The 26,194-nt window shown below is 38.3% G+C and overlaps 1 protein-coding gene across 1 annotated transcript; it reads right to left on the bottom strand.

The window, feature by feature from the left end:
* Positions 1 to 1,654: 1,654 nt before the first annotated feature.
* LOC307263561 (myosin-4-like) lies at positions 1,655 to 20,246 on the bottom strand (the record flags this gene model as incomplete). The annotated part of the gene is made up of 40 exons (XM_080044737.1): positions 1,655 to 1,678; positions 2,094 to 2,228; positions 2,590 to 2,685; positions 3,169 to 3,273; positions 3,722 to 3,892; positions 4,329 to 4,454; positions 4,929 to 5,132; positions 5,584 to 5,892; positions 6,070 to 6,194; positions 6,578 to 6,743; positions 7,298 to 7,481; positions 8,106 to 8,302; positions 8,637 to 8,755; positions 9,319 to 9,445; positions 9,914 to 10,186; positions 10,524 to 10,640; positions 10,895 to 10,985; positions 11,414 to 11,559; positions 12,108 to 12,284; positions 12,898 to 13,140; positions 13,609 to 13,864; positions 13,960 to 14,096; positions 14,203 to 14,326; positions 14,425 to 14,542; positions 14,639 to 14,726; positions 14,936 to 15,018; positions 15,608 to 15,917; positions 16,003 to 16,173; positions 16,262 to 16,411; positions 16,685 to 16,803; positions 17,234 to 17,372; positions 17,610 to 17,713; positions 17,796 to 17,894; positions 18,299 to 18,362; positions 18,516 to 18,608; positions 18,695 to 18,809; positions 18,909 to 18,936; positions 19,021 to 19,177; positions 19,570 to 19,713; positions 20,043 to 20,246. 40 exons carry the CDS (start codon positions 20,244 to 20,246, stop codon positions 1,655 to 1,657), a joined length of 5,838 nt encoding a protein of 1,945 aa, XP_079900863.1.
* Positions 20,247 to 26,194: the final 5,948 nt, after the last annotated feature.

Raw genomic sequence — 26,194 nt, 5'->3', positions numbered from 1 at the left:
GTTTGTTTACATTTGAAGAGCCTTCAGTTAGTTTACAAAATATATTTTCTGTACATGTAATTCTTAGTATTGAATAATTCTATCATCATAGATCAGAACTAAATTAGTTTGAGGCACCTGGCACTAGAAAGACTAGAACATATTTGTAAACCAAACTGTGGGCCCTGCTGCTGTAAACAACAACAGTGAAACAGTAACTTTTCAGGAAGCTTTCTAACTTTAAACAGTGTTCCAGGGATCCAATTTTCCTGTGAGGAAAGTTTGTTTTTTCAGTTATGAGAAAAAACATTAGAAAATGTTCACTTCTCTGACACACCCAAAAGTTACATAGTGCACCTTTAATACTAATTATCCCTCTCTCATTTTCTCCTTCACCAGGCTAAAGAAAGCAGAGAGTAGCGTCTTTGAGGATGACGAAGTCTGCTGTGTATCTGAAGCTGAACTAGTATACAACATACTCTTAACATACTATATGTTGCTTTCTTTCTTTAAAGCCATAATGTGTATAATTGTGTATGATCATGGCGTATTTTACATTATCTTGAGGTGCAAAGATTTAAAAGTATTCCAGGAAAAACAGTTGGAATACAGCACACATTTAGGATAATAAGCACAAGCCGAGTTTTCATTTAAATGTTTTCCAAATTTTAACATCATTTCTAGAAAATAATTTTGTATCCATCCAGGGCTGGGTGGGCACCATAGCAGGACATTGTTAAATTCTACACATGATGGCTTTAAAAGTGGAGTGCAGCAAAATGAATTGTTTGTATTGTTGTGTTTAGTGGATGTATGTTGTCTTAACTTAAATAAAATCTCAGAAAATCCCATTCATTGATTTATTGTATTTTTACAAGGTGACATATAATACCATAACTATTATTTACTGTACATAAAAGTAAAGCATAGATCTGGACCTGTTTAGTGAGTCAAATGTGATAAAAACAAAACACACAGGACACTTACAGTTTTTTTTACTAACATTTATTGCTGTTTTTTTAACTTAAATTAACAGAAAGACAAGACACTAAACAGAATCTATGACAGTGAAGACAGCTAAAGAAATGAGAAAATAATGGAAACTAGACTCACGGGAATTTATCAAGAGAGGAAATGATTGGACAAGGATGAATTTGACCAGAACAATGAAATGCTCTCGTGGTGATATAGATACTATATAACGTTTAACTGAAAAAATAAAGATTTTTTTAAGTACATTTTGACATGCAGCCCTTTACGAACAAGGCTTCATAGGATTTAAGTGTCTCGTCTGGTTTTTAGTTTTTGTGCTGTGCTAAATGTTTAATTTTTCTTCACAATTAGCTATTTCTACAAACAAGAGCTTATTATTTCAATATTGGGTCTCAAAGTGCTCTCTAAAACAAGCTTGTATCCATAATATGAGAAAATCAAAACTTTCTCATACAGATAAACCGAATATATTTTTGGAAAGGTGACGACGTGCATAGTAGCATATGTTAGTATAACAATTCTACATGGCTTTTGTTTACCTATTTTAAGAATGATCGCTTAGTTAATCCTAGTATGATTGATATGACTGATAAGAGTCAACTCAATATGCTATGATATTTATATGGTAAAGTATGAACTCTCTCACACACTCCCGTCTTGCACATCTGTGTCCAACATCCAGCTACTCTCCCTGTCCCTCCTGCACCTGCAAAACAAATACATGAAGCAAAACAGTGAATATTAATGCAATATTTTATAAAAAAAAAAAAATTGATTATAGAAACCAAAAATATTAAAATAATTTACTGGAAAAAAAAGCTTAATTCCATTTAGGACCTTTGCATACTCAAAAAACTAAAAATAATAACTTAACAACTAGAACAGATAAATGTTTGACTTTGTTAAAAAACATCTCTTAATATCCCAACTCCACTTTCAAAAGGTTAAGCAGATCTGTAATACCGCTATCTATTTATAATATTTAATCCTCTGCAATAATTAATCTGTGCAATTATTAAACTTTACAAGTCACTTGTGAATTATAACAATTTATAGTATAACTATATTACTGATCCTTTTCTGATTTACTTTACATAATAAACCAAAGTATTTCTCAGTACCTTGGACCCAATCTCGCGGCTCTTTGCTCTCATCTTGTTGGCCTGAGACTCAGCGACGTCGGCTCTCTCCTCGGACTCCTCCAGCTCATGCTGAACCTTCCTGAACCGGGCCATGTGCACGTTGGACTGCTCCTCCTGAAAATCAACCACCATGTTATTCTAAAGACCTACCTCACCGGTGGAACTATGAAGGTGTATTGAACACTGAGATCCTATGTAGTATAAATGTGCAACATTTTTAGAAATCGGTTCATCCTAGCCTGACAAATGGCAGAAAGAGTGTTTTATGGTCTCACTGTCTAACCCTACATTTCCCCATGTGTGACATCACACATGGGTGAAGTATTACTTTAATGAACTGGTGACCTCATACGTTACTGAATCCAGGTTTCCCGCACATTTGTACCAATTACATTTTTTTAAAACTTTTTCATGACCTTTCCATGATATTTTACCCAATTTCCCAATCACTGAATGGATGTTTTTCTAGACTCACAGCTTCTTCAGCTAGGCGTTTGTAGGCTTTCATTTTGTTCTGGAGCTTGTCCACCAAATCCTGCAGTCGGATGTTGTTTTTCTTGTCCTCGTCAGCCTGAAAAGAAGCCACGTGAACTGTTGAATTCTGTTTTTAATTGTTTTACAATTACAAAATGGCAATGAACAACTTAAAGGTGCATTATCCAGATTCAGAGGAGGGGGATGTGTTTACAATTGCAAAGCCTGCAGTTAGTTTACAAAACATACTTACTCTACATTTAATTCTTAGTATTGAATAGTTTTTATCATCATAAATCAAAACACAATCATTTTGAGGAACCTGGAACCAAACGCAAGACTATAATATGTTTGTAAACCAAACTGTAGACCCTACTTCTGTAAACAACAAGTTTTCAGGTAGCTTTCTAACTTCAAACAGTGTTCCAGCGATCCAAATTCCCTGTGAGGAAAGTTTGTCCAATCAGTTTTGAGAATATACCTTACAAAATGTTCACTTCTCTGACACACCCAAAAGTACATAGTGCACCTTTAAGGAATCATATAATAACATATAAAAACACAGTAGTCGTAGCTTTACCTGGTAGGATATCTCCTTGACCTTCCGCTCATATTTCCGGACTCCTTTGATGGCCTCCGTCGATCGCTTCTGCTCAGCGTCCAGCTCATTCTCCAGCTCACGGACCTTCGTATGAGAGCGTGATTCAGTCTTAAAGGGCTGATTTTAAATTAAAAAAGCTTCCTCAATATCTGTGTAGTGCGCCATCAGTTCAGTTAGTTGGTAGCTATATAATCAGACATACGTACGTGTATATAATGTATATTTTATTTTGCAATAACAATCTCGTAAACCCTATTGGATGGACATGTCTATTTATTCATTTGTTTGATGCGTTCTGTTTCATACTACTCTATGCAAACCAATTGCCCTTTGGGAACAATAAAGATTATCAAATAAAACATCCTGAATGAATAAACATTTTGGACAATTTATCATTTTAGAAAGCCTTGATTTTCCTTGATCGGATCAATTATTGTCTAATATCTTGTCTATTTTGCGTACAGATTATTTTGTTATTATTAGTATGTTCTTATTGGGCGATATGGACATCAGTAACACACAATAAAAATACCCTAGCCTCCAGTTTTTGGAGTTGTTTCTTGCCGCCCTTCATGGCCAGGTTCTCGGCCTCGTCCAGTCGATGTTGTAGATCTTTAACTGTGACTTCCAGGTTCTTCTTCATTCTCTCTAGGTGAGCGCTGGTGTCCTGCTCCTTACGAAGTTCCTCAGCCATCATGGCCGCCTGACAGTGCCACAACAAGTACATTTTATTTAAAAAAAATAATAATAATAATCGCATCAAGACTGTGTTACAGGGTTCCGAAACTAACATTTTCAAAACTTTTCTATGACTTTAAAATGTTCCATGTGTTTGTTTTTTTGTCATTTAAAAGCCATACATTATTAAACACGCACTTCCCAGGCAATCTTGTGGATAGGCAAACAAGCAAGATTTTAAACAATAGTAACTTATTGTTACACAAAACGTCATTTTCATGAACATGTTTTAAACACTACCTAAAATGTTTGTGAATTCAAAACTTTTCCAAAACATTCAGTTATTTTCAAACCATTTCCAGGTCTGGAAAATGTTTCTACAAATTGTATAACTTTTCCGGGAATTTCGTGACCGTGGGAACCCTGTGTTAACCAATAAGAGCTGTTTAAAAGCGCCTTACGTCGGTGATGGCTTTTTTGGCTTTCTCCTCGGCGTTCCGCGCCTCTTGAACGGCTTCTTCTATCTCAGCGTGGAGTTGAGTCACATCCGCCTCAAGTTTCTTCTTAGTGTTTAGAAGACTGGTGTTCTAACCAAGAGATGGAAGAGATGTGTAAATTCTTACAAATCAAATGGCCATTTCGTTAGTTATGTAAATGCTTGTAAATATGGATGGGACCAATACAATCCAATATCGGATATCGGACTGACGCCAACCATCCACCTACCGATCCATATTCAATAGTCCTTTCTTTTTTTATAACTATTGAAGATATAATTTCAATCTACGTGATATAGCATAACTTGTAAAAAATTTAGTAATAAAAAAGTTCTGCAAATTAAATCTACTTTAGTTCCAATTGTTCTTCTCTTAGTGGAGTTTGGGCTGGTCCTTTTATTTTTAGATTTGAAGTTTTTATTTTAGTTTTATCATGGGACAGTATCGGTACAATGTCCAAACACAGATACATCAGAATCGGATCAGAACTGAAAAATACAGTGAAGGATAGTAGAGATGCACTCTATAGTGGACATAATGCATTTCTACTTGTTAATAGCCTACCTGTGAATGCAGAAGTCCTGCTCTCTCACTGGCATCCACCAGTTCCTGTTCTGCTATCTTGCGGCTTCGCTCTGTTTGTTCCACTACAGCTCTGAGCTCCTCCACCTCCGCCTGCATCAATGTGGCTCTACGCTCCATCATGCCCAACTGCTCCTTTATATCGTCCTGCCCTCGAATAGAGTCATCCAGGTGGATTTGGGCGTCCTGAAAATGCATTTACCCATAGTTAAGATCACTTCCTTAAGCATCTCAAATGCTGGACAATCTAGATGTAAAGAGGTTAACTTTGTAGTCATGCATTCGGGCCACAATTTTAAGTTTGGGCTTAAAATGGCTACAAGGAACTTTCAGTTATTCTAGACTATAGCATCTCCTTTTGGACAAAAGCGGTAGTACTTTTACACCTGCTGTGCTAAAGATCTTTTCTAGCCCGTGCTGGCGCGTACATTTGTTTTGGAAGCGAGTGAAAGAGAGACGGCAGGATGCATGGCCATGAGGTAAATGTATTCATATGTGGCTATGTCAGATTGATAATTTTAATATGACCATGGTGAAGCAAAGTAAACTTTAATTTAGTGTCGTTCATGAACACAGGCTTTTCTGGTATTTCCTCGTTTCTCGTAGCCACTTTAACACTATTTCTTTGTCATTGTACCTTGAGTTGCCCCTGTATGTTCCTCAGTTGTTTCTGTGCTTCGTTGGACTGCCTGTTAGCGTGGCTCAGCTGTATCTCCATTTCGTTCAGATCTCCTTCCATCTTCTTCTTCACCCTCAGAGCATCGTTCCTGCTGCGGACCTCTGCGTCCAGCGTGGCCTGCATGGACTCCAGAACCCGCTGAGAGTTCCTCTTCAGCTGGTCGATCTCCTCGTCTTTCTCCCCGACCTTCCTGTCCACCTCCGCCTTGATCTGGTTCAGCTCCATCTGGACACGCAGGATCTTGGATTCCTCTTGCTCCAGGGTGGCCTTAAAATAAAGTTGTTTCTGGTTACTTTCTACATGTCCAAATTTTACTTAGGTATAAATGAGGTATCTGTCTGTCTGTCTGTCTGTCTGTCTGTCTGTCTATCTATCTATCTATCTATCTATCTATTAAAAGTTACATATTGTTGCTTTACTGGCTATGTTTGTTTTCAGTTGTACCTCAGCTTCTTCCAGAGAGGTTTGCATGTCGTATTTTTCGGTCTCCACATGCTTCTTGAATTTCTCCAGTTCATGAACCGTCTTCCCAGTCTCCCCAAGCTGTCCAGACATGTCCGAGATCTCCTCTGCGTGTTGAAGAAGAGGGTTTTAAAATAAACAATTTAAAATGGTTTCTCACTTCTCTCAATAACGTAAAAATGAAATGAGGAAATATCAAATTTCTACGGCAACTGTCTTGAGCTTTGAGGCAAACAAAAACTCCAAATTTCTTAAGGAAAACTGCCTATATTCAAGCCAACTAATTATCTTTAGTTGAGATAACTTATCTTACATAATGTAACTTCTAAACTTGTAAGTTTTGAGTTCAACATACTAAGACTTCCAAAAAGTTAAAGTTGTGCCTTGTTATTTTTCTTCAGAATTTCTTCACGCATTTTGAAAACTGTCTAACGTTTGTATCAGCATTTTGACCAAATTGGTTTTGTAGAACTAAAAATATTTCACTTACGTTGCAGGTTTTTATTTTCCCTCTTCATGGTCTCCAGATGATCCAGAGCTTCTTCGTAGGAATTCTTCAGTTTGAAAAGTTCCGTGCTCAGAGACCGAGACTCTTTCTGGGCACTTTCCAGCTCCGCCTGAGACTCCTCAAACTTCTGCTTCCACTCGGCTAGAATCTGACGTCATTGGAACAATAGATCTTGATTATTATAATGTTTATAAAGAAGTGTTAATTAAGGGACTGCATGAAATAAAGGTGTATTTTTGGGGCCATCTAGTGGTGAAAAATCATAATTGATGCCACATGTTTACCAAAGCTACGGTGGCCTTCAAGGACAAGAAGCTAGTTACTAAAGATGGCATCATCCACCACTGCCTCAAGTCTTTCCACAATATCAAGTGATGAGGTGAAGAGGTATTTAGGGAATTGTATGTATGTTTATTTATTTATTTTATAGTACTTATTCTTCGTCTTCACCCACCATATATAAAAACGCACAAGGCCGTTAAGTTTGTCCATTCTGTGCTACTGTAGAAACATGGCGGTGCAACATGGCGTCGCGCCCTGCTCCGTAGATAAATGGCTCATTCTAAGGCAATTTCTTTATAGTGTACACTAATTAAAAAATATTTATGAATATTATATTCAATTTCTACCTAGTCTGTTCTAAAAAAAACATCAATTCCTTTCACAAACTGCACCTTTAAGTCAAAATGCCAAAGCAAATACCTTGTCAAAGTTTCTCTGCTTCTTGTCCAGTGTGGCGGCTAGGTTGTTGGACCGTTCCACGTCCACCATCAGATCCTCCATCTCGTTGTGAAGTCGCTGCTTAGTTTTCTCCAGCGACGCACACTTTGAATTTGTCGCTTCGATTTGTTCTTCAGCCTCTTGGAGACGCTGGGCCAGCTTTTTCCTGTGGAAGGTGAGATTTTATTTACCAATGGGCAACTGTGTGTAAAGGACTTAAGGTATTATCAGCAGTGTCCTTAACACAAACAAAGGTCAAAGAAATCAATGTGTCTGTAAGGGAATAATTCATTTTTTGGCATGTAATTTTCTTCGGGCTTTTTTGTGTTATCCCTGGCTATTTATGCATTTTAATGTATGAAACTGCTGAAGAGTGCTGTTCATATTTTATATCAAAAGGTCAAATAAAATCAATCAATCAATCAATACTTTCCTTGGACGTTTTCTGGATGATGTTAAATGATACAATTTAAAAGTAGAGTTCTTTTATTGTTTTGGTTATAGTTTAATTAGTTATGTTGAGTTACAAAGTCGACACAATGTCATTAGTATTACGATATTCATATAGATATTGGAAACACCATCTTTCATATATGTACAGTAAGTAAATTTGATAAGATCTTGCAACTGTACCTTTAAATTAAAATGTCTTAAATATAAAAAATGTAAAATCAATCCATATATTACTTACACTCTTGTATCATATTAATAACTGTATACATTATTGATAAAATGTAGTTAAAGCCTAAGTTATTACCCTGATATTTCAAAGTTATCTCAGTGTACTTACTTGGCCTCCTCGAGCTCCTCTGTGCGTTGGATGGCGTCCGTCTCATATTTGTTCCTCCACACGGCGACCTCACCGTTTGCTTTGGACAGACTCCGCTGCAGCTCAGCTTTGGCCTCCTGCTCCTCCTCATACTGCTCCCGGAGGAGATCACAGTCATGACGGGAAGACTGTACACTGTGGGCCAGGGCGTTCTTAGCCTGTTGAGGAAAACACCGATATTAAAGGTAAACATGAAAAATGTTTTTGTTAAAGGTGGAGTCAGTGATTCTGGAGAACGTTTGCTGCCAAAATGACTTTTTGTAAACATCAGTGAATATATCCTCAAGGTCGGTTACCTCTACATACTGCGTGTGATGAAAAAATATCCAGTGTTAATACACAGCCTTGGCCTCTGTAAACTGGTATGTAAACAAAGGGGGCCCATACCAGTTTACAGAGCCTAGACTGTGTATTAACACTGGATCGCTGACTCCACCTTTAAGTAAAAATAGCCAAGTAAATTATAAAAGTATTTGAAAAACCTTTAATTACCTTTGATTCCTCCTCGATCTGTCTTTTTAACTCGTCGACTTGTGTTGTGAATCCCTGTTTCCCTCTGGTCAGCTGGGAGATGAGGCTCTCTCTCTCTTCCAGTTGACGGGATAATTCCGCTACCCCAAGCCAAACAAAAAAATGTATTTAGTTTTGACAAGGCAAGACAATCCTCCTTCATTATTTTATTTTAGTTATAGAAAGAATCATGCTGTTGCCAAGAGTTGCTCGGTTGTATATGTTAATATTAATGTGACAATTCTCTAGATTCTAGACTCCATTGTTAACCCCTCAATTTACAGAAACTACAGTGGCCTTCAAGGACAAGAACCTAGTTACTAAAGATGCCTCAAGTCTTGAGGCAGTGTTCTGTGCTCTGGAAACAAGTCGAGGAAACATGGCAGCGTGCCCCACTCCTTAAGTAATAGAGAAAGGCTCATACTAAAGTAATACTTTTTTTTACATACACTTTTTTATTATACACTAATTAAAACATACTTATGATTGTTATATTCCATTTCTACCAATTCTGCCAGGGAAAATGCCAATACAATCTATACACTGAACCTTGAAGTGAAATAGCCAACCCTAAAACACTTGTTCGATACAATATTGATACATACATTTCAATTTAAAATCAGCAAATTAAAAAAATTTCAACAAATAGAGAAAAAATTATTACTGTTCTCGGTCTGGAAACGGGCCCTCTGGTTGGAGAGATCATTGTTCTGCCGCATGTTTTCTTCGTTCTTGCTCTTTAGCTCAATGAGCTGATCTTCAAGTGTGCGACACATCTTCTCCAGGTTGACCTTAAAAAGGTGTAAAGATAAGAAAAAAAATCCTCAAGTTAATCGAATTCTGTTTTCCCTTAAAGCTAGTGCGTAACTTTTTTCATATGAATGAATGTCAGTTACATTCAAGCCATTTCCAAATGAGTTGACACAAAGTTGATTAAGTTTATTATTTCCAAAAACTCTCTCGGTATTTCTCAGTATGGCAGCGTTTACAAACTGGTGTCACCCCCCGACACTGGTGCAGGAGCTCAAGAAGAGCCCACAAAATGTTTCAGTTGTTGATTATACTGCTAAGAAGAAACCTGGACGTACAGCAGAAGGTAGAAAATCCATGCGCGATCACCGAAACCTTACCTCATTTACAGTAGATGCACCGACAATGTTATTGTAACTACTCAGAATTCCTTATCGGGGGGCGACAAAAGTTTCACACTTTAGCCTCCAAGCTCATGCAATACTTCAGGTTTAAAAAAATAATCCCACCTTTGATTTTGCGACTGTCTCCATATTAACGGACAAATCATCGATCTCCATCTTCATCTCGCTCTTCTCCTTCTCCAGCTTCTGCTTGATGCGCTGGAGGTTGTCTATCTGCTCGCCCAGCTCCGCCATGCTGTCCGCCTGCTTCTTGCGCAGTGCGGCGGCCGTGGCCTCGTGGTGCAGCGTGGACTCTTCCAGGTCGCGACGCAGTTTGAGGAACTCGGCTTCACGCTTCTTGTTCATCTCGATCTGCACGGCGGTGGCTCCTCCGGACTCCTGTGCGGGTGTTTTTTAGAAATCAGAATCAGAATCGGAAATACTATATTAGTTCTATATTCAGTTGACATTTTTGTGGTGACCTAATTTATTTTTTATTTAGTATTATTTATTTATTTATATATATATTTTGTGTTTTTTTTTTACACTAAGGGTGGGTGCTAGGATGTTAGGTGTGTATGAGGCTGTTTCTTATGTAATATAGATGAAGAGGTATGTGCATGTGTATAGTTATTCATTTAAATTGTGCACATTATTTGCATCCCACACATGGGATTAAAAAAAAGGAAAAAAGAAATAAAACATTTGTATAATAAATGGACTTTGAAAATCAAACCTCCAGACGTTCGCTGATCTCCTCGATCTCCCTGGACAGATCGGATCGCTGCTTCTCGATCTTTGCCCTGACGGCTCGTTCAGCCTCCACTTCTTCCTCTAGTTCCTCAATTCGGGCCTTAAAACAAAACAGAAACAGTAAAGCGTAAATATCATTAAGCAGTTCATATTAGTTTGATTAAACTTTTAAATATTTCTCAAATTGTTCCTCTGATGATCATAATCACTTTGTCATGGGTACGCTCACCCAGGAACAACAGCTGGCATAATAAAAACACTACCGCTTTTGTCCAAAGGGGGTGTAAGAATTAACATAAATTGAAAGTTCCGAGGAGCATCTTTGGTGTATGACTTTAATGTGAGTTCTATTACATGGAGCTCCTTGAGCTTCTTTTGAAGTTGGTTGTTAATCGCTTGCTCGTCCGCAATCTTGCTGGTCAGCGTGCTGTTCTCAAATTCTTTTCTGCGAGGAAACAACAAAGTATACAATGTCAGTTTAAACCCAATGATTTATTTCAGTCACACAAATAGGGCCAAATCCACAAAATTATTGAGCTGCCTTTTCACACAATATTCAAAAACAAATCGTAAGATATCCCCCTTCCTGTGCAAATAAGACTAGTTGCAAATGCCATCTAATACAGAAAGACCAGCGCTAATTGCCACAGGCAGATACAGTGGTGCTATTTAACGCCATTGAGACCAGTGTATTAAATAGGCGTAAAATCTCTGTCTCTTTCTTTCAATTCAATTTCAATTAAACAAACTTCATTGGCATTCATTGGATTTTGACAAAAAAATATTACCAAGCATCATAATACATATTAGCAAGCCCAATCAAATCTTGTATGGATCTGGCCCACACTGTTTACAATCAGTGCATGAGCTTACTTCTTAATCCTCTCCTCTGATTGTTGTTTATCATTTTCGAGGTCCATTAGAGTTTCCTGGTTGAGTTTCAGATCTCCCTCCAGCTTCCTCTTGCCTCTCTCCAGGTCCATGCGGATCTTCTTCTCTTGCTCCAATGAACCTTCAAGCTTTAAAGCAAAATGCACAAAGTTAATCAAGATGGGGGCGCAGCAGACCCGGGTTCGAATCCCGCCCGGTTCAGTTCTCTGCATGTCTTCCCCTCTTTGACCCATTTCAACTCTGTCTCTCCAATCTGTCTAATAATGCCAAAAAAATTATCTTATACAAAATAAAAGTTAATCAAGATGTTTAGTAACACCAAGATTTAAGACGTTTGTTTGTCATATGAACAAACAATTACAGCAGCAGTCATCATAGGCAATGCAATTATTAAGCCTCAGGCTCCTCTGAACAATGCAATTTAGAAAAAGAAATAAACACAAGTGAAGAGAGCAACACCTGAGACACAAATAAACACAACAGTATAGTGCAAGGTGCAGATAAAAAGTGTAGAGATAAGGTCCAGCATATAAATATAAAGTACATTTAGAATGCAAAATCAAACCAAAACAAATGTGGACGAAATAGAATACTGTACATGGAAATAACACAAAAAATAATACAACCAATAAAACCAGTGTTTGAATTATTAATTATTGACATTGCAGTAACTCACATCGTCCACTTGCTGTTCCAGCTTGGACTTGGCTTTGGTCAGCGAGTTGACTTTGTCTTCCTCGGCTTGTAGATCATCCAGAGACTGTTGATGCGCCTCTTGGAGGGCTCTCTTCTCTTTGGTCAGTTTGCCAATGTTTTCATCCAGACCAGCCAGCTCCTCCGTTAAGTTTTTAACCTGCAAGTAGCACATACAACTTATATGAACAAAACACATACAGCTCCAGAAAAAATTAAGAGACCATTCTGGATTTTTCCTAAATCTCCATCTCTACATTACTTATTGAAAATGCTCTTAATGACGACAAAGTATTGGAATTCGGTAGAAATGTTGTCAGTATTTTATAGTTTAAAACCAAAATGTTCATTCTACTCAAAGATATGCCTATAAATAGTCAAACAAGAGACACTGAACATTTGGACTGGTCTCTCAATTCTTTCCAGAGCTGTAAGTACAACTGAGAAGGTCTCAAAGAACACACATACTGTAGTTCTGGTTATCCAAGGCTATCCAATTATCATTTAAACCAACTGTTTGTGGTATTTCACTATAGCACATTTTCTTTAAGATATTTACAACTCTGGACAAAAATTAAGAGACCACTCAAAAATCTTTGAACTCTCTCCCTGCTGAGATAAGCAATAAAATACAGTCTAAGGGACCAAAAACACTGATTGAACACTGATAATTGAACTTTGTTTGTCATGTCATAAAAACTCAACAAAAAAGCAAACAACCAGCAAATGTATGTCCCAAGGTATGTCCCAAACCAAGTAGCGAAATAACAAACCTTGTTCTCAGTGGCATGTTTCTCCTTCTCCACCTTAGCCAGGGTCATCTCCAGGTCGTCGATGTCTTTCTTCAGCTCAGAACTTTCGTCCTCGAGTTTGCGCTTCTTGGCCGTTAACTCACCGTTCATCTCCTCCTCATCCTCCAGCCGCTCAGACGTCTCTTTGAGTTTGGCTTCCATCTGGATTTTGCTCTTGATCAATCCCTCGCATCTCTCCTCTGCATCGCAAAGGGTTTCCGTGTCCTAGGGAAGGCAAGTGTATTTATTTGGCACAATTCAGACACAAGTCAATTCATAGTGCTTCACAGGGGCATACAAATACAGCAAGATTAGACATTGCATTCAAGAGAGTATTAAAAACAAAGAACAAATACAGGCAGACAATTTGGCAGAAACATTTTATCTCTCTTGCACTGATTGCGGTTTTAAAGCCTAAGCAAACCATAATGAGAACAAGACTTAGGTACGATAGTTTGGACATCGATGAAATCAGAAATATTCTTCAGAGTTAAAGGGTTACCTTTTTCCCATGACAAAATGTAAACAAACAAAAACAAAATTTGTTCTGAAAAAAAAACTAGAAATGTTTAATGAAAATTATGATTTAGTTCCCAAAGCCTATTATAAAAACAGTAAAAAATAAAAAATAATGAACAGTGTTTAAAAAATTGCCTATACCAAAGATCACTGGCATTTAGTTATGATACTCACGGATTGAACTTGCAGTTGAAGGTTATTTTTCTCCTGTATAATAGAAACTAATTTTTCTTCAAGCTCCTTTCTCCTAGAATCTGACTTTGCCAGATCCTCTTTACATTTGATAAAATCTTCTTTCATGTTCGCCATCTCCTTCTCGCTCTCTGCGCTCTTTAGAAGTGGCTTTATTTTAAAGAACAGCTTCATCCACGGCCAGCTTTTCACACTCATGAACGAGCGCAAGTTATATTGCAGAGTCCAGACGCAATCTCTGAAATATATAAAAACGCAACAGTTTTTAGTCTTATGTGGTTTTGGTTAATTTTCAATCATTTACAGGAAAAAAATCTTTGATGTTGATCTTACTTTTGTGCATGTATTTTGCTGAATTCTTTTCTCATGATAAACCCGCGACACACCGCTTGAGTCTGCGTTACGAGTGAAGCTAGTTTCTCATCCCGAAGCTCCTCCAGAGTGCCGAGTAAGCCAGCTTTGAAGAAGACCTGCAACAATATGCTGTAGTAAGGCTGCGTCCAGTCCATTAAAATTAATACAATTTGGTTTATTGTAAAGGCTTAAGTCCATACCCAAAGACATTTTCTACAATACCTTTGTATTTCCAAATCTGTACTGTGTGTGGTCAAGGTCAATGGAACCAAGAAGCTTCTCAGAAGCTTTCTTTCCATCGATGAACTGTCCCTCAGGGATGGCACTGGCATTTAGGATTCTGTATCTGTTCATAGTAGGATAAAGATAGATTATCACAAATTGAAGAACTTTATGAAAACACAATGACTATGAATAAAGTACTAGGTAAGTATCACTGCCAACCTCTGCTTGAAATCAGCATAAATAATCCTGCTGGGGAATCCCTTCCTACAGATCCTGATTCCCTCCAACACACCATTACAGCGCAACTGGTGAATGACCAAATGATTGTCCATGATCCCTGCAGAGAAGTCCACATGAACTGATTAGCTACAAACACAAAGCACATTGTGGTTTTTTGGACATTAATAGCACCAACAAGAGCCTCGTTTTGTACCTGGGGTTTTGACCTCATTTGGAATCAGGCAACGCACAAAGTGAGGATGGGTGCTCCTCAAGTTGGTCATTAGTTTCCCGAGATTTTCCTACAGGAGATTAAAAAAAAAAGTGTTTTGCTTCTTGCCCATATCTGTGCCTGAGGCAGTAGTACCAGTCGGGCTAAATTCAAATTCTGTCTCCATAAAGTTCAGCAATATACCAAACTGTTACGATTTGATTGATGGAGCCTATCGAAAGCAGAACTGAACTGACACAAGGAAAGTCCCATCTAAATAAACTATTATCACGTCTGTACCCTGAAAACACAAGACACCGTCTGGAACGAGCCACCTTTCTTCTTTCCTCCTTTTTTTGCACCTTTCCCAGCATCACCGCCATCTACAAAGCATAAACAGACATACAGTATAATTTGACATTTGACAACATATGAAGCCCGGTAGAGATCATTTCCACCCCTGACTACCACTGGTCTTTGTGTTAAGAACTCCAGTAAGACTCAGGGCGTTTTCACACCTAATAGTTCGCCCACTTGGTTTTGCACCAGATGGCAAAATTAAACATTGGTTCGTTTGCTCCACAATTGGTAAAAATGTCAATGCTGAAAGACTACAGATAGAAATGACAGAAGTAGATCATCTTCCTCATCCCATAATGCATAGAGTAGGTGGCGACAAAAGATAGCTTAGCGACAAAAGATACTCAGTACGTCCTGCGGCTGGGGCCACTCTCATTATTACCACAAACGGACCAGACCAGATTTCATTTGGAAGTGTACCAAGACCTTGTTGAAGAGGTGGTCTTGATACGCTTGTTTGGTACGATTTTGTTGCACAACTGAGTACGATTGCTGTGTTCTCATCTGCCCAAATGAATGGCAGCAAAGGTGGAAGATAAACCAGGTTTGTTTCAATCAAACGAAACAAGGCAGGTGTAAAAGCGCCCTCAGTAACCTTTGTAAATGTTTTACCTGCATCACCACCAGAGAATGTCGCATACAACTGAGACAGCACTTTCATTGGCGACTTCTGGTAAAGCTGCACCACCGACTCGTTAAGAGGATCCTTGTTCTTCTCCAGCCAGTTGGTGAGGTTGTAGTCCACAGTCCCAGCATAATGCACCAGACTGAAGTGGGCCTCAGGTTTGCCTTTGACAATCTTCGGCTTTTGGAAAGCATTGTTCTTCCCAAGATGCTGTTCGTACAGTTTGTTCTTGAAAGAAGTGTCCGAGGACTTGGGAAACATGCACTCCTCTTCAAGGATGGAGAATATCCCCAATGGCTATTGAATGAATCACAGGCATACATTATACATTGGGTCTAAAATGAAGTAAAATATATACTCATGTGCAGTTGATTAAGCCTACCTTTTCAATGAGTTCAATGCAGGCGGCCAAGTCCATACCAAAGTCAATGAACTCCCAGTCTATCCCTTCTTTCCTGTATTCCTCTTGCTCCAACACAAACATGGTGTGGTTAAAAAACTGTTGCAGCTTCTCGTTGGTGAAGTTAATGCAGAGTTGCTCCATGCTGTTGTACTGTTGACAAGAACAAACCATTGAACTTTAGACAGAATTTGAAACAAGCATGACTACAGCAAATCTTCTCCAATGACTCCGAACTCACGTCAAATATCTCAAATCCAGCGATGTCCAACACTCCAATGTAGAACTGCCTTGGTTGCTTGGTGTCCAACATCTCGTTGATTCTTACAACCATCCAGTTGAACATCTTCTCATAGACAGACTTGGCCAGAGCACCAACTGCATTGGCGACCTGATCAGGTGATTTAAGAAGATTTTCACAAGATACGTGAATCAGTGACACAAAATATAAATTTTTACATGTGTAAAACAAGTTTATTTCATCATTTAGACTACAAAGAACTGTTGCATGTGTATGAAACAGTATTATTTTCCCCCTGATGAGGGCTCAATTTTGGGCCTCTAGCCCCTCATTAATATGAAAATGAGAATAATTCAGTAAAAAGTATCAACAACGTTTGTATTTATATTAATGCATTATCTCTTATTAAATGTGTCTCAGTACCTGAGGGACTGTCTGGCCCTTGGTGACATATTCGTTCCCCACTTTCACCCTGGGGTAACAAAGGCCTTTCAGCAAGTCAGCAGAGTTCAGGCCCATGAGGAAAGCGACTTTGTCTGCCACTGAGAGACAAAAAAGACATTTGTTTTGTTAAAGGTTGAGTCAGTGATTGTGGATAATTCTTGTTGTCAAAATCACTTTTTGTCAAAATTAGTTAATATCTCCTTTACGATCCGCTACCTTTACCCAATTGTGTGCAATGAAAATAATCCAGTTCTAATCTACGGCCTATGCTATGTTAACTGGCCTTTTGCTAGCTACAGTGGGCTCCATTTTACATACCAGTTTACAGAGCCTAGGCCTTGTATTAACACCAGATTTTCTTTTCAGCGCACACATAGTACAGATGCAGGTAACGGATCATGAGGAGATATTCACTGATTTTGACAAAAAGGGATTTTGTCAACAATCGTTCTCCAGAATCACTGACTCCATCTTTAATTTCATTAAGATGGTCGTTGATACTAAAATAACTAAAGTGGGAAGTCTCACCCTCAGTGCCCTCCGGTTCTGCCTGCTCCTCTCGCTGCTTCTGCCTGAACTTCATGTTCCCATAATGCAACACTGCGCCCGTCAGCTTGTAGATGGCATATTTTTCATCCAAGTTGAAGCCCAAGACATCGGTGGCCATCTGTTTCAGATAAATTCAGTTTTAGTTAGTTTCCTTTTAATCTCTTTGTGAGCTTTCTGAAAATATTTTTTGTATTTTTTTGTTTTTTAAAGAGATGAAAGTACGACTTAAGAATGTATTGTTGTTTAATAGGTTGTTCTCTCCACTGTTCCATACACACAATCATTTGAGGACAAAATTATTAAAAATGTACTGTGTCTGCAAATGTATGGAAGTGGTGGACCAGAAGTAGCTTACATCTGTGGCCTCCAGCTCTTCCTTGTCGTCGATGCTGGCCACAGTGATCTGCCCCTGACTTATCATGGGGAAATCATATGGGTTGGTCGTTATGAGAAGCATTTCTGAAGAGGGAAACAAAAACAAGAACTTATTTTCAAAAGTTCTGCTTTACAATCTGCAAGATATATGATATTCTCAACGTACCTAGAAGTTCGGGCTTGTGGCCAGTCATTATCTGATAGAAGATGTGGTAGCTTCTCTCTTCAAGCAACTGGAACGTCACTCTCGACTTCTCCAGCAAATCTACATAGAATTGTGTATTAAAAGTCACATACGGTATAGTGCCTATTTTCAGGGTTCATAATTTTAATTTCGGTTTCTACTAGAAACAGTTTTTATGGTGCAGTGTCCAAAAAATCCTTCATATTTCCCACAGTGCCATTGCTGAATGTCCTCTTTTCTGCCTCTGTCTGAAATGGTCTGTTTTAGAGCGTGTCTCTTTGTCCCGCCTTCCAAAAAGCCCAGTCTGCTCTCATTGGCCCTGAATCAAACTGCTGGTTTGAATCTAGCTAAATCAGGGGTGTCTAGGAGTGTGGCTTTTTACAGGTGTAAGTAGTGCCAAGTTAGATTGGTTGAACTTTAAATTACTCTTTTCATTTGCGAGAATACATATAATGAATATTATCAATTTGGAAAAACAAACTTACAAGTTTCAATATCAGCCGAGGCCAGTTTTCCTGTCGTTCCAAAGTGAATTCTGATGAATTTACCCTATGAAATGTAAATTACATTGGGCAAATTGCGCAACAAATATATACGTTTATGTAACTGATTTCAGGTATATTTATAGAAGACAAGGTAACAGTTCTGAGACAATTCTATGGGCTATAAAGTAGGAATCTCTTGCTCATATTCAGTGCTTACAAATCGCGATGAGTTGTCATTCCTCACAGTCTTGGCATTCCCAAAAGCCTCGAGCAGAGGGTTGGCTGAAATGATTTGATCTTCCAGTGTTCCCTGGAAAACACAGCCAACTTTATCAGAATCCCATTGTTTGGTATTTTTTTATGTTTTCAGACTTTTATATTGTGGCTGTATATTACCGTCATTTTGTTGGATGGCTGGTCTTTCTTGTCAGCACCACCGGACACTGCGATTGTCGCAAAGTACTGGATGACACGTTTGGTGTTGACAGTCTTCCCTGCACCAGATTCTCCCCTGTGAAACATAAAATAATAGCAGAAATAACCACACTGTACATTTATTAACTGACTGAAATCTACGATACATTTTGACATAATGTGCAACAGGACTTACGTAATCAGGACAGACTGGTTCTCACGATCTGTCAGGGACAAAAAATCAAGATTCAGCAAAGGTTTTGTTTCAACATTAAACATTTGTTTGGGTTAAAGTGACTCTTTCTTACCTGTAAGCATATTTTGATATGCATTATCAGACACTGAGAAAATATGCGGTGGGGCCTCCATGCGCTTCTTCCCTCTGTAAGCGGACACGACTCTTGGGTCGTACACCGGCAGCATCTTGTAAGGGTTGACGGTGGCACAGAAGAGCCCAGAGTAGGTCTATGGAGGAGAACATTATATTAATGCTTTCAAATCCAAAATGCAAGAAATGGAGGCATGACTCTTCAAGATTTAAAATTATCTATCTATCTATCTATCTATCTATCTATCTATCTATCTATCTATCTATCTATCTATCTATCTATCTATCTATCTATCTATCTATCTATCTATCTATCTATCTATCTATCTATCTATCTATCTATCTATCTATCTATCTATCTATCTATCTATCTATCCATCCATCCATCCATCCATCCATCCATCCATCCATCCATCCATCCATCCATCCATCCATCCATCCATCCATCCATCCATCCATCCATCCATCCATCCATCCATACGTTTATATCTATCTGAAAAAGACAAGGTTGTCCCTCCTCATTGCTTACATAAATCATCCAGGCTGCATAACGATCTTTGAGGTTAAACAGAACGGACGGCTCGTTGAGGTGGGTCATCATGGCCATGTCCTCCATCTTGTCGTACTTTGGGGGATTCATCGGATGGCAATCCTCTTCTTTGACTGTTACAATCTGAAGAATAAAGTGAGAATAGAAGAATACATTAAGTTGTTCTGTAAAAACCTTGGACTCTAATAGGCTGTAAAAATTAAACAAAAGATTTTAACTCTGGCTTAACCCCACTTCAAAATGTTTTTTTGTTTTTTTAACGATTTTCAAAATTTCACATAATTAGTCAGATATAACCAAACTTGCATATTTATTCAAACATCACTAAAGAAAATGTGATAACAAAAAAATTGTTTATGGATGTCTATGATGATCTCTAGGTTGAAATTGTTTCCCTTTTCCCCTGCAGTGTCTCTTAAAGTGCACAGGTATAAGTCACCAGGGATATTTACCTCATCATTAGCAGTCTTCACGGTGACTTGGCCACCCTCTCTGCTCTGGATAGTTCCTTTCACATACAGATCCTTGGGATCGGCCACGAAACAAGCCGTTTTGGCATCAAACGGCCGGCTCTGAGCCTCTATGCGCTCCCTTTCAGGTTTGCGGAGATAGATGGAGGCCGGCCCATACTGGGCCATCTCAGCATCGCTGCTCATGGTGACACAGTATCTGAAAATAAAAAAGCAAGTTTTAAAAAGTAAAAATCTCTAGGTAAAGTCTTATCAAATGTATGTTAATTTGCTTAATTTATCAATAAACACAAGGCTACATTTGAATATGTCTTTTCGGATAGAGCAGCTCGAACCCATAACGCTCAAACCTCTTTGCACCAGACCCGGGTTCGAATCCAGCCCTTCGTCTTTTTTTAAAATGATTTTTGCCTTGCTCAAGGACACAATGGTAGGAGTGGTGGGCCCCGTAGATGTAATACCAGCCACCACTAGTTTTACAAATAGCACCCTACTGTAGTGTGCCAGGGATCAAACCAGGGACCTCTTGGCTACTGGTTGGCCCCTCTTTTCCTCTAGGCCAGGGGTTCTCAACCTTCTGCAAGCTGGGCCCCCCCAAAGCTGGGTCATTGCAGTTGGGCCCCCCCACCGACCCTGACAACCCCCCCCCCCCCACACACACACACACACACCACCCTACACAGATAGATAGATAGATAGATAGATAGATAGATAGATAGATAGATAGATAGATAGATAGATAGATAGATAGATAGATAGATAGATAGATAGATAGATAGATAGATAGATAGATAGATAATCTATTATTGTTATTATCACAAGGGCTAGGCCAGTGGCGCACCTTTGAGTTGAACATTGGGTTTAGGGTTGGGGTCCGGACATTTCTTATATTTTAACGTTAAATTCTGGTGCACTTTAAAAGCTAATTATGAGATTGTATCAATGAGACACTGAGGAAATGTTTTTTTTTTTAAAATCTCCTTAGAAGAGAAGAAAATAGTAGCCTAAATAGAACATACACAGAATAAATTCTACAATAGGTATACCTGTTATGAAAAAGTCACAAAACAAAGTCTATGATCAATGGGAAACACTGCTGTCTGACAACCCAGTTCAGAGAATGTTTCAACTATTGAGTCTTGGATTTGGAAAGTGGCCAGATTTAGCTCAAAATGCTACCTGCGATTAATGTGCTGTGCAGCCTGAACGCGGAGTTGTGTGTGTCTCAGTGGCGATTCCAGGAAATTTTGACTGGGGGTGGCCAAGGTGGGCCACAGAGCTAGAGTGGGGTGGCCATCGCACCCCTGAATGAATAGCATGTGATATGCTGTACAACCAATTCAAAGATGATTTATAATCCCAAATGCCCAAATCATGTTAGTATCCATTGTAATGTTTGTCAGAAAACTAAACCCCTGAAGGGGGGTCTGGGGGCATCCCCCCAGAAGATTTTTTTGTGTTTTTAACATGTAATCTAAGCATTCTGGTGCATTCTGGCGAAGATAATAAAGGAAAAAGTCAATATTTATTTCAGTTCAGATGAATAGTAAAATTAGCAAGACAACATAACTTGCTAGCAGCCAGATGCCTAACAACTGGACAGAGGGACGGATGACCACTAGCTTTTGACCAAATATCTTGCTAAAAAAATAAACCTTTATTTATGAAATTCTGCCCTAAGAACATGTTACACTTGCTAACTACAAACTTAAATTTTTTTATTCAGATTTCCAAAATCTGCTGGGACACGTGCCCATACACATGCATGGGTGGCACGCATGTCACAAGCACACTTATGCTGTTTTCAAGACCTTTGCTGACCAGAGACCAGTTCTAGTGGCCACAGTCCTACCATTAATTCAGTACTTGAAAATTGCAAACTGATCTCATATCAGTGGATTGGAGTGTTTGTGTGATGAACTTGGCAACTACCTATCAAAAAAAGTTAAGAAAGAAAAAAATACATATCATGTCTGAACTAGGCTACATATCAGGAAAAAAAAAAAAAAAAAAAAAAAAAAAAATCTGATTTTTTTTTTTTCATCCCCCTCGCGCCCCCCCGGTAGAGTGTCCGCGCCCCCCCGGGGGGGCGCGCCCCACCGGTTGAGAACCACTGCTCTAGGCCATCCTACCACCTATCTAATTATTTATACTTTTGTGTCTTACTTACCGGGTTCACACACCCCAGTAGAATCCAACAAGAGATTCTTCAGAGATGAAAGTCAGTCACCAGCAGCCAATGTTGAAAGACGGTAGACGGTTAAAAAATGAAAAATCACACCGACGATCAGTGGAAGTCTCAGCACTAAGTGAGGCACAGCAGGAGGTCCAGGCTGCTTTTATCAAGATGAATGTGCTGCTGAAGCAAACAGACCGGACGTGCCACACTTGGCAATGTCACTCTATTCAAATTTCAATCTAGTCGCATTATCGATCTCTGTTCCACACTTAAAAATGGCACAGGATCTTCCAGTGGTAATAGGAACATGTCAGCAGCAGCAGGTGATGATCCTCAAGCACTATTTTTACATGCCTTCTACACTGTCCAGAGCTGTCATTAGCTGCTTAACATTTAAGGTGTGTTTGCAGTTAAGTGGGACTGCTTGTCATCTTTATTGCACTATGAATGGCTTAATTGGTGTAGTTAGTGTTATGACATTGATTTAGAGACTGTGGAAATGGTATAAACCATATGTGACCAAGTGGTTCCATGAGGCATCCTGACCTTCAAGTTCATACCTCAAAGGACCATCTGCTCAATCACCTCCAAGACACCTTGCATGGATTAACTTTATTTAAGCCCCTGTAAAACCAAATCCACAAAATCCTTCTAACTATGTCATTTGGGGAGTAAGTTGCATGCTAGTTAAAGCATCTGAAAAGAGTAAGGCATATATAAATCCATATTTAAGATATTATTATTTAAGTTTGATAAACCTTACAGAAATATAGTTTAGATGAGCAGGGCTATGCTCTGGTTCGTATGACACAATAAGTATGTTGAACCAATCATCGCAGTTCTCCGCCCGGACCTTGTTGCCATGAAAACCATCTAATACGGTCTCGACCACACAGTCCGGTAAAAAAAAAATCTAGACAGTAAAAAAGCATTTTCTTTAACTAAGTTTTAAGATATTTATGAGTTTATTTTCAATCAGATAAAATCTTATTAAGTCAACCAACTTTGATATCATATGGAGATTTGTACTATTTTTGACCAGGTTTCCAGTGGCATCAAATTCTGGACAGACGTAAGCACAATGTCATCTTCTCCGAATGTGTCATGAGAAAAAAAGGAATAGTATAATGATTGCAATTGAGGTCTCCCTGACATTATATTTATCTCTTAATCTAAAAGGGAAGCTTGACACTGCAGCGGGGACACTGCATATTAGAAACAGCAGCTAAACCTGCATCCAGTCAAATGGTCAGTGTAAAAATAGATTGTAAATGGTAATTGGGGATTAAGGCTGCCAGATCAGTAAGTATAAATGGATCGTATAAAATGTTTTAAATATTGCCATAAGTAAAGTCAAGGCTTTCAAAATCATTCATTATCTTTTGTTCTGCTCCTTTAGTTGTCATCTGGAATTGTTGTAATCTCAAACCAATGTATTTGTAGTCTCAAAATGGTCTTGCTTGTTTACATATTTTCTTTAAACCAATCACAATAGTCTTGGGCGGCGCTAACCACCGATAAAGAGGCAGGTTAACTTAAAGACATTATTTTAATGTTTTGGGACAAAAACTAAAACCTGGTGGCTTATACATTAATTCACTAAAATACATCTCTGTTATGATTGGAATCAAATAGTTTTCTTGCTTTTAACTTATCTGCAAAGTATCCCACGCCTATTTTCCCTGTGTATTTCCCACGGCAAGGTTAGTGATAGCCAGCCACCTTGATGGAAAGTGTGTTTTTTGTTTACAAGTTAACACATAGCGGTGTCCAATGAGTGCTATACTTAAGGCTGTGTGAACATCATCGGCGGTTAGCAACACATGACGCCAGCTCTGTAGTCCACCAGATTTAGAATAAGACCAGGAGAAGCCTCTGTAACTTGAGCTCTCATCATATTAGGAGGAGTGCAGCTCTGGAGCAAGTGTGAACGGCGGCTTGTCATTCAGAAAATACATCACATCATCATGAGTATTAGGCAGTAATGCCGAGTGTATAGTAATACAAATGCAATACAAACCTTTAACCCATCTTTTTAAAAGAGCATTTAGCTAAAATGTCTTTGAGGTTCCCCTTTTAATTGTTTTACATGCTTTTATTCTCATTGATTTGTTTTTCTTAATTTATATTACGTCTCTGTAGCACTTTGAGATTCTTGTAATATAAAGTGCATTACAAATAAAATATATTATTATTATTATTATTATTATTATTATTATTATTATTATTATTATTATTATTATTATTATTATTATTATTATTATTATTATTATTATTATTATTATTATTATTAAATGAAATGTACAACAGTAGGCATGACAGAATTCCAACAGCAAAAACTAAACATAACAACCCAGTTATTGGTTTTGTGACTTTTCATTTTTCAGATAGTCAAATGGGATTTTATCATTATTATCATAAATCAACACGAACAATCAACAAGTCCTTCATTTGAAAAAATTAAAAACTACCAAATTTAAAGATACATGATTCTAGCTGGACAGTGACATAGCACGAGAAAGATAAAGAAAAAGACCCTGACTACCGTAAAAATGATGGCATTCACTATATATCATTGTGACAACACAGTACCTTTCAAATGCAAATTAATATAGCACAATCTCGACTAAATACAAATGCTGCGTTTTTGCTTTTGTAGGGCAGTACATTATTATTTTATTTATTTTGAGTGTGCATCGTTTGTATACTGTATATGTACTCTCTGTAAAATCTATATATTCTGTTAGTTTAGGCAAGGCAAGGCAAGGCAAGTTTATTTATATAGCACACTTCAGACACAAGGCCATTCAAAGTGCTTTACAGGGGCAAGATTAAAATACATAATACACATTAGAAAGGCGAATGAATAGAAATAAAACATTTAAAAGCTAATGAATAGAAATAGAACATTTAAATAAAATAAAAATTGCAGGTTAAACACAAGCCCACGTCTCCAAAGCTGACCATGCTGACAAGGTGTTGGACAGTGTTTGTCCTCGTCTTGGTTTCCTGTTTCTCTAAACAACAACAACAACCTGTCAGCTCCTTTGAGTACCTCCATAGCCGTCCCCCTTCCTTCACACTTTGTCTTCTCCCCTTGAGGGTTACCTTCAGCTACACATAACCCTCCTCTGCTCAAAGTCACACACACACACACACACACACACACACACACACACACACACACACACACACACACACACACACACACACACACACACACACACACACACACACACACACACACACACACACACACACACACAGTAACTCTAACCCTGACTTTACACGGATTTCTACAAATGTCATGAACATACCAGCTGCTACTGATTAGCCAGCCACTGACAGGAGTGAAAATGGTGGATTTTTATATGTGGGTCATTTTGAACTTACCGGCCTCTTTCTACAACAGGTCTGTGTGGTTTGAATTTTTTATTTGTGTTTTTAACTCAATTCAGTTCATTTAAGAAGGGGACAGTGCAAAATAATAAAACACATGATAATACATGGGTTTAAAATGCCAAAATTAGCCAAAAGTCAATTCCAAGTCAACCTTACCCGAGTAGCACACTGAATTTAGTTGTACTTTTTTACAATACAATGACAATAAAGGCATTATAATCTATTCTACTCTCTTCTATCTAATCCCTTGTTTTTTTATAGCTGGGGCTGTGAACCGATGCTAATGTGATTCTTACAGTTCAGTGGAAGTGTTACTGCAATGTTTATTCACTATTATTAGCTAAAGTGTTGGCCACAGCTTTGAGCTAAACAAAAAAACAGTGTGAGAGCATCTGAGTGTAACTAATGCTCATTTAATGCATCATTGTTCTTTCATCTTATTGAGTTTGACTTATCTGCAAATGATGTTGTGTCTGTTTTCTTAGCACTAACTAAACGCACATGTCAAAATATTTGCACCCTCTGCTTGTTATACACTATGGGTTCCAAAAGC

This window comes from Ammodytes marinus (genome assembly GCF_949987685.1).
Source record: "Ammodytes marinus genome assembly, chromosome: 16".
NCBI lineage: Eukaryota > Metazoa > Chordata > Actinopteri > Uranoscopiformes > Ammodytidae > Ammodytes > Ammodytes marinus.
This window is presented reverse-complemented; position numbering and strand designations above follow the sequence as displayed.